Source organism: Stegodyphus dumicola, chromosome 9 (genome assembly GCF_044657685.1).
Source record: "Stegodyphus dumicola isolate Sdum_Otavi_A_Nest chromosome 9, ASM4465768v1".
Classification (NCBI taxonomy): domain Eukaryota; kingdom Metazoa; phylum Arthropoda; class Arachnida; order Araneae; family Eresidae; genus Stegodyphus; species Stegodyphus dumicola.
This window is the reverse complement of record NC_140776.1, coordinates 28,538,046-28,554,308: the sequence shown is the minus strand read 5'-3', so window position 1 is coordinate 28,554,308 and position 16,263 is coordinate 28,538,046. Positions and strand designations below refer to the sequence as shown.

Genomic DNA, 16,263 nt, shown 5'->3' with positions numbered 1-16,263 from the left:
CAAGAAAAATACATACATTCATGCAGATTCTTCAGCTGCTTCACCTGCAGAATATTTAATTTCTTTAAATATAATACAAGGCGATAATATTTGGTGGCAAGGATTTGAAATGTGATACAGCCATTTATAGAGATTAGACGCAAAATGCTGTTTCGAGACTAATAGCTCTTGTGGGCTAACGCCCTCTTGGGCTAACAAGTATCGATTTAACTATATTGAATTATTCCAAATTATTCACGAGAACAGTCTTCCACGAACGCATCCCTCCTTTTAAGCATGTATCTTTAGTGCGCTTCGCTACCATCAAAAAAAATTAATCCATGCATGAAATATCTGATCTATTCACTCGCACCTATAACAGTTAAAAAAATTTCATCTATCAACAGAAAACCGCAAAAATAATCCCAAAAACCAGTCTAGTGAAGGTAACCACTGAGATCATAGTTCGTAACCTTTAGGACCTAAATAAGCAATTTAGGGCACATATGGAAGTCAAAGCAACCGAAGTTTATCAATTTCTAGGTTAATTAAAATCATTTCTAGGTCATATGATTGTCAGCATAGTTGCATTAAGAAATTAAATTTCCACCATTATATATTCAAATGATTATAATAAAAATCATTAACAGATTAAAGTAAGAGGTTGCTTATAAACTTAAGGAATAATTCTGATTAGAAAGTGACGAAATCAAAAAAAACGATCAATCAAAATATTTGGCAGCATTTATCATTGTGAAACTTAACTATTATTCAATATAGTTAAATATCGTTATCTAACGCAAGTAATAACACTTGCTTTTTAAATAGTATTAAATTTCGATATCCTATTGTGTGATTAACAAGATGCTTTTTAAAATCAGTAATTAACATTTCTAAATGTAAATTAAGCAATGTTATTCATAATGAAAAGGAAAACCGTTAAGCAATTTTTCCATGGGGAAAATATAACAAAATATTATCCGAAATAAGTAACATGTTTTTTCAGCTATTCCAAAAGTAATTTTTCTGTGTTTATAAACAAGGTAATAAATTAAATCCGCTGACTAAAAAGGTAACCGCAATGTCTTCAAATGCCTCTATAATCAACAACAACAAAAAAATATATAAAAATCGAAAGGCTTTCAGATTTTACATTACGCCCAAAGGGGCGTTTGTTTAACGTTTTGTGTGCTACTTTTATTTATTAAATATCACGTTCTTCGCACTTAAACCATAAAATTCAATTCAACAGCAATATAGCATGAGCATATCTTTAGAATTTCCGATACACACTCTCACATGCTGGAGAGGAATTTTTTTTCCATATAGTATTGCCATTGCTCTCTTTGAAATCGTTGAGTTTGTTAATCAAAAATTCGTTAAAGTGTTACCAAATATGGAACGATAATAAAACAAATTTCAAATTCCAAATTTGGGCTTCCAGATGCCATATTCGGTGGAAGATTACATTATTCAAAATTTTATGGCTGTAACTACCGTTGTTTCATCACAAAAACGAGAAACATAAATAAATTTATGCAAATTCTTCATTATTTCATTTCTTCAAATATAACACAAGGCTTTAATATTTGGTGACAACAATTTGAAAAGTGAACCAACATTTATAGTGAATCGAAGCAAAATGCCGAAATGAAATTAATAGCCCTTCTGGGCTAACGCCCTTTGGGATAATAAAAGAACATTAATCTAAGATTTTAACCTTTAAAAAGCTAAAATGGTTAAAATTCATCATCCTTTGCATAGACATCTCACATAACCCTTTGCATCAGCAAAACATATTGTAAAATGTCTTTATCAGAAGTTTTTAGCTTTAGGAAATGGAAATATTTTATGTTTCTTGATAATATTAACTTATTTAAGCGATCATAATAAATAATTTATTCTTTCAAAAACGTAGAAAAGTACTTACCGACTTGGTTTTAATAACTCAAAGAGTAAGTCTCTAAATTTTTATTTTTTTCAATAAAAATCAAGGAAGTTTGAGACGAATGCCAAAAGAAATTTAGAAGAATTGAAAAAAGTGTTAATAGCAACTCTTTGCAGTATCAAAATAACCTTTTTAAAAACTACATATAAAGAAAACATTTGATATCTTCATTAACTAATGGACTTCTGGCTTACAAGTTTGCACAACATGATTATAATTGATTTTGAAGATGTAATATTGTGGGAAATGTTATGTCATGACATTTCCTAATCCCCTACTGTGTGACGTATGCATTGCGTTAGCATGTGTTTCCCGTCTTCGGGAGAAGACGAGGATTAGCTGGTGAGCGGAGCAGACGTCGCTCGATCGCTCGTATACCATTTTCATTTATTGTAATCCTAATGTAATCTATATTTGTAAATAGTAATAAATGTGTGTTATCAACTATGGTCGTTGCCTTTCACCACATTTTGGGGGCTCGGCCGTGCCTTTTGTGCATGCGTTATAATCGAACCCTAGACACCAGCAATTACTAAAGACGTTCAGAAAGTTAACAAAGGAAAGACGTGCTTTTATGACGGTTTAATATTCTTCTTCAAGCAAGACGACGTATGTGAATGAAGACGTGCCTTTATGACGATTTAATATTCTTCAACCTGGACGACATATGTGAATGATGTTACATGCTACTTGTCCATTCTTCTGATTTTGGACGTTAAATCGAAATTCGATTTTGGATTACATTGGATTGGCCAAGATATATATTGGATTATAAGGACTGCCGAAGAATGTGGGAAATGTTATGTCATGACATTTCCTAATCCCCTACTGTGTGACGTATGCATTGCGTCAGCATGTGTTTCCCGTCTTCGGGAGAAGACGAGGATTAGCTGGTGAGCGGAGCAGACGTCGCTCGATCGCTCGTATACCATTTTCATTTATTGTAATCCTAATGTAATCTATATTTGTAAATAGTAATAAATGTGTGTTATCAACTATGGTCGTTGCCTTTCCCCACAATATTGATGCACCAAAAAAAATCTTAGAGTAAAAAAATTCTACTTTCAATAAAATTATTCACTATCATTTTCAAAATATATAAAGATATATAAAAAAAACATCCAATTAATTAAGTTAATTTATTTTTCGGCCATTAAAGTCTCAACTAAATAGTAAACGATTTATGAAATGAAGATTTACTTATTTAATTCTTGCTTTGAATTATTTATTGCTTTGAAGTATTCCTGCATTTGATGCTCACAGTTACGGGTATCTGTAAAGGCATATAGAAAAGACACATTTGTCAAAAGATTAAATCTAATTCAAAAACCATTTTGTGTTTCACTTAAAATTTCCATTTAAAACAGTGTTGCAAATATCTGGTTTTCCTTATTATCTGATCATGAAAAATAAAATAAAATCTCAAAAAGGAAAACAAAAATCAAATAAATAAATAACACATAGTATATAAACTATAAGTGAAAGCATAGCTGTCTGTTTTTGAGACTGCAGTTAAAAAACGTAAGCATTTACAAGCCAGAATCCCTTTTTATCTCAAATATTGCGAAAGTTTGAAATATGAATACACATATCTGTAGGAAAATCTGTTTAGATATGTTTGACTTCCTTACATGAGTTAAAAGCGAAGGTTAAATTCTTGAGAAGTATAGTTTATTTCAGAATTTCTAACACACTCTTCAGAATTTTTTATAGTCAGCTTATGATAATGTTTTTTCTTGAAAATGAACTGGCAATTGAAAATTATGGTTATCATACCTTTAATTTCCTTATTAATTAAGTTTTTAAAATTTTAGTGATCTAAAATTTTTAGAGTAATGTGAAAGCACAGCGATATTTTTGAGTGAAATGAAATTTAAACATCAGTAAACTTTAATGAATGAAATAAACACTATTTTGGGAAAAAAACGCTAAAAAATATATTATAATTTAATTTTTAACAAATATGCTCACAAGTAAAAGCTCTCATTGAAACTGCTAGATCTTCAAATTAAGATCAAATGTATTATAAAAAATGTATATATATAATAATATATATCTCTGAATTATAAAAATGTCAAAAAGCATTCCATATAGCGTTTTCCATGTGCCATGTCAAAATCACCATTTAGTTATATTGTTACGAAATGCCCAGCTGCGTTGATATTGCTTCTCCGCATTGCCAGAAAGTGGCAGGGAAAGGCAGGGTTTCCAGATTTGGCGCGAAATCTCTCATTTCGCGATATTTGGCGACAAAATTGGCGCTATGCCACAGACGGAGTTAAACATTTTTAGAACGCATTCTTAACGGTTTTTCGGAGAATATTCTCGAAGGTAGGTTAAAGCTATATGTACCCTGCCTGTACGAGTAGTGCGGGAGTAGTGTAGTAGTAGGGATCATCTTGAATTTAGTAGTGTGTCTTCAGTTTAGAGTTTAGCTTGAGAGCGATCGACCGAGTCGGGAGCACGGACCTTACAATAAAAGGTATTCTTCTCTTATAAGGTCCATGATCGGGAGTTGTACTTTATTGCTTTACTGTAAAGCTTTCTTCACCTTTCTAGCCTGAGGGCTGTGCTGCTGATTGTTTGAGCGTGTTTTTTGTAGTTTTTCCATGACTGTAAACGTCTGTCTGGAATAGTCCTGTGTAATACTTGCGGATAAATTGCGTTTTGATTCTTCATCAAGTGTTATCAACAATTACTCTATATCCACGAACCCGTAGAACGCGACAGTATCTTAACGGAATAATCAATGAGACCAATATGTGTGTCTCGTTCTTTGATATGTTTTACCGATTTTAACACTTAGTGTTCATAAATAAACTGTTCATAAATCACTTTGAGCTTCTAATAAGAATTCTAAAGTCAATTTTAAAGACAGAATTTTAGCTTATATACGTCTTTAGAACTACATTTAAAAGTGCTGTAGAGACATTAGAATATTAAAAAGAAGGAAAGATGAAAAATGAGCAACACTTTCCCCGGGAATCGAAACACGGACCTCTGGAATACGCGCCCAAGCGTGCAGACCACTACACCACGAAGGCACGCTAAAAAGGCGGGAGAAATACCTTATATACTCCTCTTTTTTAAAGGCGACTGGGGTTTTCAGGGGACCCAATCGCCAAGTCCCGGGTGTGTCGAATCATCATCCACCACCCTTTTAGTTCGGGCGCTACTTTAGAGACATTACGTATTTTTTTTTAAGGAGAGATGAAAAATGAGCAACGCCTTCGCCGGGAATCGAACCACGGACCTCTGAATACGCGCTCAGCGTGCAGACTACCATACTACGAAGGCATGCTAAAAAGGCGGGAGATATATCTTAAAGTGTTTTCAAGAGGAAGAGTTACTTAATGAAGAAGACATTTTTCCGTGCTAATTGTTTGATGGTTAATTCATTAATACAAACTATCTGAGTTCTATCTAAAGAGTGGGATGCCTTCGTAAAGGACTTGCTAAGGGTAACTGGCTGATATTCATAACACAAATCATGAAAGCATCCAGCACAGTGTACTGCTAAGATTCGAATATGCAGTGTTCAGTGGAAAAGCTACTTTTCCACTGAACTAGCTCGTTTGGTCAGTTGTGGCATTACAGTCTTAAACGAATGGTAAATATTACATTTAAATAGGAAAAAATCTCAGTTTCCCTTTTCCTCTTGAATTATTAGAAAGGCTATTGCTTCAAAAAGTTCTACTATATATGAATATTATACCTTTTTTTACATCAAAATCAAATACATAGCATTAAATTGCATGAATGTTGATTTCAGTTCAGAATAAGTTAAGCAAACCATAAATCATCTTCAAGTTTCAATGCGCGCTGATTGATAGTTCAAATAACTGAATTCACCTCGATAACAATACTTCATACAAATGTCAGCGAGCATTAACCTTTTTGTCTCAAAACAATAGAGTCTTAAAAGAAAAACCAATAATGATCTTTTAAAAGTCGATAAGTTATCTTCCCTTAAGATGATTCGCTAGATTTATCATATACTCTCAATGTTCATTTCTCAAAGGTGCTTTCTAAATAGCATGAATTATAATAAAATAGCTCAAAGTTTTGAAACATTCTTATTATTACTGTCGTTGCATATTTGAAGAATCTGTAAAAGTGGAAATTTCGATATTAGCTGCTCGTACATTTCCGTCAGACTTAAAGTATGTAGAAGTTAATACTACAAATCGAGACTTTTTTCCTTCCTTCAAGCTTTAAAAAATTAAAACGGTGCATACTCATAATTTTTAATTTATCTAAATCATCTCCGTGTATTGACAATATTATCTCATTTTTTACAGTTCAAAACAGAACTCGATGAAGTCCTCAATGCTACTTTTACTTTAACATCGATTATGGGGCACTTGGTTGAACTAGCATCTCGTCCAAAAAATCTCATTATCCGAATTATATATTATATTTTGGTCTGTATTATATGTTCTCTGGGTCTGTCCTTTAAAATCAGCATAAAGGTACAAGTCCATTGAACTGAGAGCCATTCAATCGGTTAATAAATCAAAAAACAGACACTGAAAAAAGAGCACTTCTTGTTTAGTGTTATGATTGTTTACTGTATGAAATTTCTTAACTTATTTTCACTATGTCCAGAGAATGATGCATTTTTGTGAGTCATGAAAACCCTATTCTGGTGCTGAGTAAACTACTCTTGGGAGCATGATCAGAAGTAGGAGAAGGCGTAAAGAAAGAAGAAATAGCAGTGGGAGTAAGCGAACAAGGAAATTAATAAAATAAACGTAAAAAGAAAAGATAAACATAAGAGCCAAATGCGGAGAATTCTTTCTCTCTACCCATATTATTTGTACTATTAAAATCTATGCATGTCTGTCAGTTTTCTAGTTCTTTTGTTTGTGGCATCATCTCCTCCGGAATGGCGAGAAGTTGAGTTTCCAGAGAGGACCTCCGAATTCCCAAAATTAGTGGAAAGCCATTCCGACCGTTCTCATCTTCGTACGACTTTAGTTAACCGAGGTATTAATTAAAAATTCTGAAAATGCTAATATTCGCCCTCATTTTTCCGAATCACAATATTCTCGCGTACTGGAGATAAAAATCTACTCCATTTCGAAAAGTGTTGCCACTGTTCCTTTTCTCGTAGAGTTTGTTAATAAAAACTGTTTCAGGTTAGTATGTCACATTAATTCTTTTATTGATATTGAGAAAAAGTTGTTATATTATATTAAATTTAAATCAGAACGCCATACGTATACGTATTATCCTAAAGTGTCAAAAGCTTTGGTTTCTTGATTTGGGAACAAAAAAAAAATTATTTACGAATTGCTTGTTGCTTGAAAAGAAAAACTGTACTGATTTCATTCATTATTAAAATGCTTCCATACATATTCTTTTCAGGTGCACATTTTATCTGGTTAAAAATGGTCTTGAACAAAAAGTGCCACAGATAGTTTGGAAAACCTGAAATAAGTCACTTCTAGGTAATTGTAAAACGAATATAAATAAAACCAATACCGCATAAATTTCAGAGAAATTAAATTCAAGTTTCTTGCGTCATAGTGAAGAAATCGCAATAAAAGAAAACATTAAATGTTATTAAATCTTCTATTTCCAAAGTCAAGGTAAAGACTAAAAAGTTATTCAGAAATTTATTTTTTTGTCTAGACTTGCATAGCTGTATAATTCCAATCTCAATCAGTATTTTTATTATTTGCTATAGGGAAGTGTCTCTTAAAGAAGAGAGTGAAATTAGGGAAAAAGAATTTCTCTGACACTCATGAGATTTAAAAACTATTCTAATTAGAATGTATTAATTTAATACACATACAGAATAGTTATTTATAAGTAAATAGAATGAATAAAATTTAAAAAATAATTAAAATGAAATGAAAACGTACACTGAAATGAAAAAAGGGGGGATAGTTCTATATCTCCCGTGGGGGGAAAGGGGGATAGTTCTATGTCCCCCCTTTTTTGTGGCCGATTTTAGTGGGCCGATTGACGAAATAAACCTTGCTTTTTTCATGTTTCAAAAGCGCGACTTAGGATATGTATATTAGGATTAATAAGACTTAAAATTTGTATATAGCATTGTTCTAACATAGGTATTTTGACACAAAGTCGGACTTTTTCTGAAATGACATGCCAATGTTTTTTCTATATTTCGATTCTACGACTCAAATTATGCCAAACTGCCAAGTTTTGTAAAAACCGCACGAGTAGTTTTTAAAAAATTAGCTCTCAAAATTTTAGCTCCTCAGCGTTAACAGAATTTGATATATATTTATTAATATCTCTTTTTTTATTAAACTTACTTGATTCTTTCTTCCAGAATTCGAATTTAAGCTTAATCCAGATATGATTCGCACATTTATGATTTAATTTTAAAATTAATTTGTATTTTTAAATAAATTTTATAAATTTTTCGAAAAAATTTTTGTATTATAAACCTATGAAATTTTTAACATCCTCTTAAAATAGATATTCTAGGCACAACTGCAAAAAATTAATTTATCCGAAATTTTCTAAGATATACATGAATTTACATATTGGGGCGTTTTAAAATTTGGCATTTTTTTAGCGATAATAACGCCAAAAGTGGTTTACGCACTTTGTTAAAATTATTTGAAAATATGAGCGATGATTTTTCTTCGCTCGTCTACAATGAAAAAAAGAAAAGGGAAAGATGTTGCTATAAATTAAAAAGTTCGCCAAGTAAATTATAATTGGCTAAAACTGAAAAAAAAAAAAAAAAAAAAAAAAAAAAAATACGCCAAGATAATTTTTTGAATTTCTCCGTAAATTTCGCACCAAATTTTACAAAATTTAATATTTAGGCATAATTTAAGTTGTAGAATCGAAATATGGTAAAAACATGCCATGTCATTTCGAAGAAAGTCCTGTTTTGTGTCAAAATACCTATGTTAGAATGATGCTGTATATAAATCTAACATATATCCTAAGTCGCGCTTTCGAGACATGAAAAACGCAATTTGAATTTCGCCAATCGAACCAGTAGAACGGGAGATATAGAACTGCCTCCCTTTGTTTCCCGCAGTGTACATTCCAAAGCTTGAATATATGACGATTTTTGAACTATTATTATCATAAATCAGCATCATGCTAATATGTTATGATAAACCTTTTCCCCTAAACAAGAAGAAAGGTAATCCTAAATTTTGCGATTTCATACGTACATGGAAGCGTCATTTCATATTGCTTCTCTGGTAAGCAACTGTCACTTGGACTTTTAGACAGAATGAAGTAAATTTAAGTATGAATGATTATCCAAATCTCTACGCCTGTAATCTTGCGATTACTTTATAATGGCACTACCAGGAATCATCAAACAACATGAATCGAAAGTCCTTAAAAATTCTGCTGTCTGTTAAGATAAAATAACACACCGAACAAGTATTAATTTAGAAGTCAAACAATAAAAATCAGCGTTTATATTTGCAAATTTTCGCAGAACTAGTTTCGATGGTTTTACAGAACCGTCATCCTGAGCTGCCAAAACGCAAATCTTGTCTCGTTAGAAATCTCTTATCTAGTTGATTTACGCTGTGGCAGCTGAGGATGACGGTTCGGTAAAATCAACGAAACTAGTCCTGTGAAAGTTTGCAAATATAACGCTGATTTTTGTTGTTTGACTTCTAAATTAATACCGCTGTCTGTTATTGGTGAGTCTTAGCTTGGTTCAGGAATAATAACTGTCCCGGTCAGAGTTGACTGTGAGATATTTTGGGTATTTTTATCATGGAGGAAAGAGAAAGGAATTCCTTCGTGAATTTTATGGACAAAACACCATCTGGTGGACATAACTACAGTTAAAATATTTGTACAGAACGTCCTTAAGCCTCACCGTGATGTCAGGTATTTTACTGCAAACTTCAATATTACACACTGCGAATTTAATAAAATTGTAGTTTTTTTAAATGTTCATTGACTTTGATAAAACCTCGCATATTGATAACCAATTTCAAGAATCTGTGAATATTAAGAACTCCACGTCAATGGAGTTCCCATTAAAAAAATTGTGAAGGAATGTTCGACTGTTGTAATTTTTATAGCCTATTTTGACTCTTTTTATGTATCTTTCTTTTTGATTTATGGTTGCGAAACATTTGCATTTTAACACATAATAACTTTACTATACCGTTAAATTAGATATCGTAGAAATTGTAGGCGTGGTCATGGGTGGCAGCAGTCCAGTAAGGTTTGGACAACCAGCAAAGCATGGAGAAAAGAACGTTGAAACCCCGTCAGCACCACATACTGGTTCAAAAACTCTCCTGGTGCAGCCGCATGCAGCATTGCATTCATTGTAAAGAGTCAGTGTTCTGGAAAAAGAAAGCTGTGTAAGATTGTTAACCTGTTAACCTTAGTTAAGGCTTCTAATTTTAAATTGAAGCATTTTCCTTTCTGTTGTCAACCATATATTTCTCTTTCAAAGTAAAATATGAATTTTAAAATTAAAGTTAAAATTAATTAACGTTAATAAGCCTAATCATAATTAATTTTCAACGTGTACCTGAAAATTTGGGGGGAGGAATATCATGTTTTCAGCGAGTAACAACGTCTTCAAATCTTAACGTATTGGAAACAAAGGACCTGAAGCTAATTTTTTTACTACCTAAGTGCAATGGGCTGTATTTTGTATTATAACTAAATTAAAACATCTGATATAGATAGAGAGAAAGCGAGAAAGATTGTGCTCAAAGTCTCAGTCAGCAATTTATTTTCACAGCCGTTTGGTATTAGACATACACTTCCCATTAGAAAAATGTTTCAAATGGCCCAAAGATTCATGTTTTTAGATATCATTAGATCATTAGATTTAAAATTTTAAAAACTCAGTTTTACATAAAATACGAAATATAGATTTTTCACACGTTTTTCCGGTTTCTATACTTACATTTAGGAAAATATTCTACACAATATAAAAAATAAAAAGCAAAACGTTTGACTCCCGTACAATAAAAATTAGCCAAAAAATTTAATTTTAAAATTTCTGATATTTGATGTCATTTTGAATATGTATTCAGGGGTCATGTAATAAATAAATTGGGATTATTCGAGGTTGAATACTCCCCCTTAAGTGCCACTGAATGACATACATTTTTTTTTATTTACTAGTTTATATATTTATAATTTTGTTACATTTGGTATGCCGAAAGAATTTTCACACAAATAATTTATATGTTTATCAAAGTCTAAAATTACGTTATTAATATTCTCATGAAGTTTTTTTTACTTTAGAATAATATTAGTAAATTTACATTTCCGTTTGCGGCTGCTTAATGAAGTGTTATATAATCCTGCGGTAATATAAAAGACTGTGTATCTTCCCGATGTGGCTATCAGGGGTGTGTCACGTCCTGATAATCGACGTAGCCAGTAGATGTAATTCTATCTAGCAATGTGCGACTATTTGATGCGTGGAACCCTGGCATGAAATAGCAGGAATTTAAAAGAATGTCCCGAGCAGTATTTACTATGAAGCAACGCATGGAATTGCAGCCAAGTATCTGATGGCTTAATGGAATATCAAGTGGACTCTATTGATATAATGGTTTGGTTTATTAGATTATGACAAAGCACTCGACGGCTATCTGAATAAAGGGAGGGATGCCTTCGTGCAGTACTTTCTAAAGAAAACTGGCTCGTAACACGTTACACATGGGTAAAAACCACGAAAACGCCCATGCAGCCAGCCCTTTGACGGGATTCAAACCTCAAACTAAACTACCAGTATTCAGCTACTTGACCTCTCGGCCACTGGTGGGCTATTAATATAACGCAGCAGTTATTATTGCCAAATTTATGCCAGTTAATATCCCCCTGTTATTTACGTAATGTTTGTTTCTTTCCTGGCATGTTATAGCCTGACATGTTCTGTTCATTTGTTTTGTAAAGCATATGGAAAGTGCCCATTAAAATCATTTTATGTCACTTACGTAAAATATGCTCCTTTGATAGACAGCCACGGTTCACATAACGCAAATCCTCACAACAATACCAAAAACTAAACAGCAATTAATAATCTGATAACAGTAAAAAAATTCAATAAATTACAAATATTTTAAATTTTAAATTAATGCAAATAATATTACGAGTAGGTTATGTGCAAATATTGAATCCTCTAGTGTTTCGTAGTGCACGAATTTTATAATATTCTGTGAATATGAACTCCTTTTCAGGTAGAAAAACAAAATTACTGAACAATAATTTTCATAATAATCTGCATGGAAATGCTCATCATAACATCTCTTAATATCATAAACCTTTTTCTATGCGATATTTTACTTTTAGTTACGCGCAAATGCAAACATTTTGATCTTCAATTTGTGTACGGCCCCTGAATATGATTCTTAATTTTTATATCAAATATCTTGGTCAATTTTTTTCGTACGAGAGTGAAACGTTTTGTGATATGTAGTTGATGACGAGTACAGAATTTTTCTTAACCATAAATATAGGAACCGGAGGAACGTGTAAAAACTATATATGGTAATTTTTACAAAATTGATTTCTTTAAATTTAAAAATGCGAAAACATGAAACTTTGCTCCCTCTAAAATATTTTTGTAACTGGAATCATATGCCTACGGTTACCGGTTGCGAAAATAAAAGGCCTGTATTTTGTAGATATGATGTGCGTGTTTGTGAGTATATATAAATAAAATGTTTGTGAGTATATATGAATAAAAGTTTAGAAATTTCAAATAATGATTATAGATTAATAAAATCGTGCAGTATGAAATTAATTAAATAATCAAGAGAAAATAATTAAGTTACAAAAAGGGATCAACAGTCTAACAGGAAGTACACACATCATAAGTGAAACAGAAACAAAACAGTTTAATAAAATAATTCAATAAAAATAATATAACAAATTTTATAATTCTTAAACATTTTTAAACAAATTGTTAAAAGGAGCAGCCGAATAATTTTCAGCAGAGCTAAGTTTCTTAGTAATATCTCGATGATTATAAATTTTTGAAGTAATTCAAAGGAAAGTGCCAAATAAATCAATTAAAATAAAAATTATTAATAATTAAAAACATTAAAAATACAAGACGTATATAATAAAAACTATTTTTATTTTTTAATTTTAATTAATTATCAAAATGTAATATGCTCCTATGTGAAACTAAAACAAATAACAATGTAAAAATAAATAGTATAAAGTAAGAATTAACGAAATAAGAACCAAAGAAAATGTAACACTGCTAATAAATGTTGTAAATTAAAAGCAACTATTGCAAAAGAAAATAAGTATATAATAAAGTCAGCATTTGAGGAAATGAATTTGTTTTAGAAGGAAATTAACCCAAGTGTAAAATAAATAAGAAGCTTTAATGACAATTTATGCACAAAAGGGGTTTCCAAGTGAGGAAAAAACGAAAATGCCATATAAGAAAATGAAAGGCTTAAATAGCCTAAAATGGGAAATATCAAAAAGGTAACATGCCTAAAACTGGGAAAAAGAATTAAAATTAATTTGAAAGGAATACGTAAAACAAAAATACAACTTGAATAAAATAATTCGAAACCACATGGCAGTTCTTCGAGAGACTTTTGAAAATGTTTTTGCGAAGTGTAGAGTCGAACTGAGAGGTAAACGGAAACTTTTATAAAATGAAAATATTAAAAAGCAAGAAATTGAGTTGCAATGCGTAGATATAGGCTATAAAATTGAAAAATTAAAATATTGAAGATCGTAAACGTAGTGATAAAATAGTGAAATTTAATAAATGAAAGGTTTAAAAATGAAAAATTAAATGTTAAAAATAGGGAAAACAAATTGTGAAAAAATTAATTTTTTAAATCTTTCAAAACAAAAATAATTTGTAAGTTGGGGAAAAAATTTAATTTTTTAATTAGCAAAACTATTTAAATTAATAAAAGTATATTAAGTGTGTAGAAAAAATTAATTTTAACAATATTAATATGTAAGCAACGGGGAGAAGAAAAAGTTGTGAAAAGAAAAAAGGTGAGTCGCAGTGAAAAGTCTTCATCTACTTTGGTATCTAATGGAACTAGAATAGAGATGCCATTCATTAGTAATAGAGATAGAGGGACTATTTAAATATTTATATTTATATTTCCAATTGCTACGCATAGAGTAAATATTTCCAAACCTGTTTTAAGTATTTCTTGTCATAAGTAACAATAAAAATTCAGCATTCCTGTCATAAGTAACAATAAAAATTCAGCAAATTAATCTGCAGTTTTGGAGATGTACGTTAAGTTAATTATTAATAAATGTAATTTTTAGACATTGAATTTCTTGATTAATAGCTTCAACAACAGTACATATATTTTTAGTTCTCAGGATCTGCTTTTTTTTCTTTTGAATTATTTCAAGATTTTATAATCACCTAGATATAGTTCAAAAACGTTGTTCTTTTGAAAATTCTTTGGCTGCTGCTTGAAAAAGACTAAAGAATTTTCAACAATTTTTTATATTACTTTTATTACGTTATTTTATTGAAGTCCCCCCTCCCAGTTCTGATGCGTGTACATTCTGCAGATCATTCATCCCCTTTTTGATTTAATTATTATCTCTTGATTGTATATATTGTATGTATATATATATATATATATATATATATACCACCCTTTGCTACACCAAACAAAAATTCCGTTAAAAGAGGTTGCTCTAAATATTATGTTAGCTACTATAGGTATAGATATAACTCACCAAGTTACAAATAAAATATGTCAAAATTACTTAAAGAAAAAAATGTTAAGAAGTCTAGATTAAATTTTATCTAGCTGAATTTCTAGAAAACTTTTGGACTTAATGAAAGCCCAGAACTACATTTTTTACTAGATTTAAATAATATAAAAAGATCTAGTGCAGTACTGTGTATATTTTCTGATAAGCCAATAAAGTAATTTAAATGAATGTGTGCGACACGTAAGCTGATCTACAATGTTAGTCCAATATATACTCTTCTGGAATGATGGAGGAACAATATAACTCATTCAATTCGTTAAAATGTAAATGAAATTATGTGCTTACTTTTAAGGTCTACTTAAGTGAAAATTAATTTAACTGTCTTATTTTTTCGAAGTAGAAATGAATTACTTCTTTAGGTAAATTAAATATTATTCTGTTGCTTACCTTTATCAAAAAATGCGCATATATAAATAACCACAATAAAAGTATATTATTTGTTGACTGTATTTGAAATAAAATATCATAACGGAAAAATGAAATTCTTTCACTTGTTTTATAGTATACACCTATTTATAATAAAAAGGAAGGTATTCTATTTTATTCTATCATCCAGATCCGCTGTGGCCTAAGTTAATGCAGATATTTCGTGACCTATTATACCGATTATAACTTCAGTTTAACCAAACACAGTAGTTTAACATGAAGAGTAAATGATAGATTAAAATATCAACTGGAATGCAGGTACACTAAATTCAAAATTCAAAATTTAAACAAGAAATTTTCTTGTTTGAATTTAATGAATTTACTGATAAGGTAGCAAGAGCTCAAAAGCATCATTTTTTAGAATACAGAAATGGAATAAGCATTCCCATGTTTCAAAAACTAAAATATAATACATTAAATTTCAATAGTATCAACTGAGCATTCTTAACATGAATAATTGATTAATAATTTTCTTTTGCAAAACACTGTATAAAACTTCACATAGTTTATTACATTATTATTAATGAAATAACTTAAAATAGAATAAAGATTTATTATTTCGTGAATATCCTATTTTTAGATAATTTGTGAAACCTGTTATTGCTTAAGATTATTTTTGTTAAATAAAAAAATAACATACCATCCAAAAAATTACTTATTTTTTATGGGTGATTCTAAAATACCTAATAAAAATATAAAGGCTTTTACAAGGGATAGAAATGGTCAGATCTTTATAATGGAATGGATATGCAGAAATGGCGCAGGTAAGTGTTGGCCCGTAATGAAGCTCTGAACAGCAGGTAATTATAAAAAACTTACACATTCAATAAATATAAACACATTAATTATTCAGCTTTTTACAATAGGTACTTTAAAGTTCTTATTATAGTAGTGATAATTACCAATAGTAATACAAAACAGTTGTAGAGCCATTAGGTATTTTTTGGAAATAGGAAAAATGAAAAACTTTGCAACGCCTTCGCGTGGAATCGAATCGCGGACTTCTGGATTACGCGCTCAGCGTGCAGACCACCACACCACGAAGGCATGCGAAGAAGGCGGGAGGAACACCTTATACAGTCATACGAAATAACAACTGTAGGGCACGGATTGGCATAATCTTGCAAAGGTATTTCACCCACATTTCCAGCAACAACTGATAATCTGGCTATCAGATCTTAATCAGACTC

The 16,263-nt window shown here is 30.8% G+C and overlaps 1 protein-coding gene across 2 annotated transcripts in view; it reads right to left on the bottom strand.

The window, feature by feature from the left end:
• Positions 1–16,263, bottom strand: part of LOC118191628 (solute carrier organic anion transporter family member 74D-like) — a 72,042-nt gene that overhangs the window by 19,616 nt on the left and 36,163 nt on the right. For both annotated transcript variants that reach the window (XM_035362454.2, XM_035362453.2), the window contains exon 6: positions 10,059–10,242. In XM_035362454.2, the coding sequence (XP_035218345.1) occupies positions 10,059–10,242 (184 nt within the window). The remainder of the gene's footprint in view (positions 1–10,058; positions 10,243–16,263) is intronic.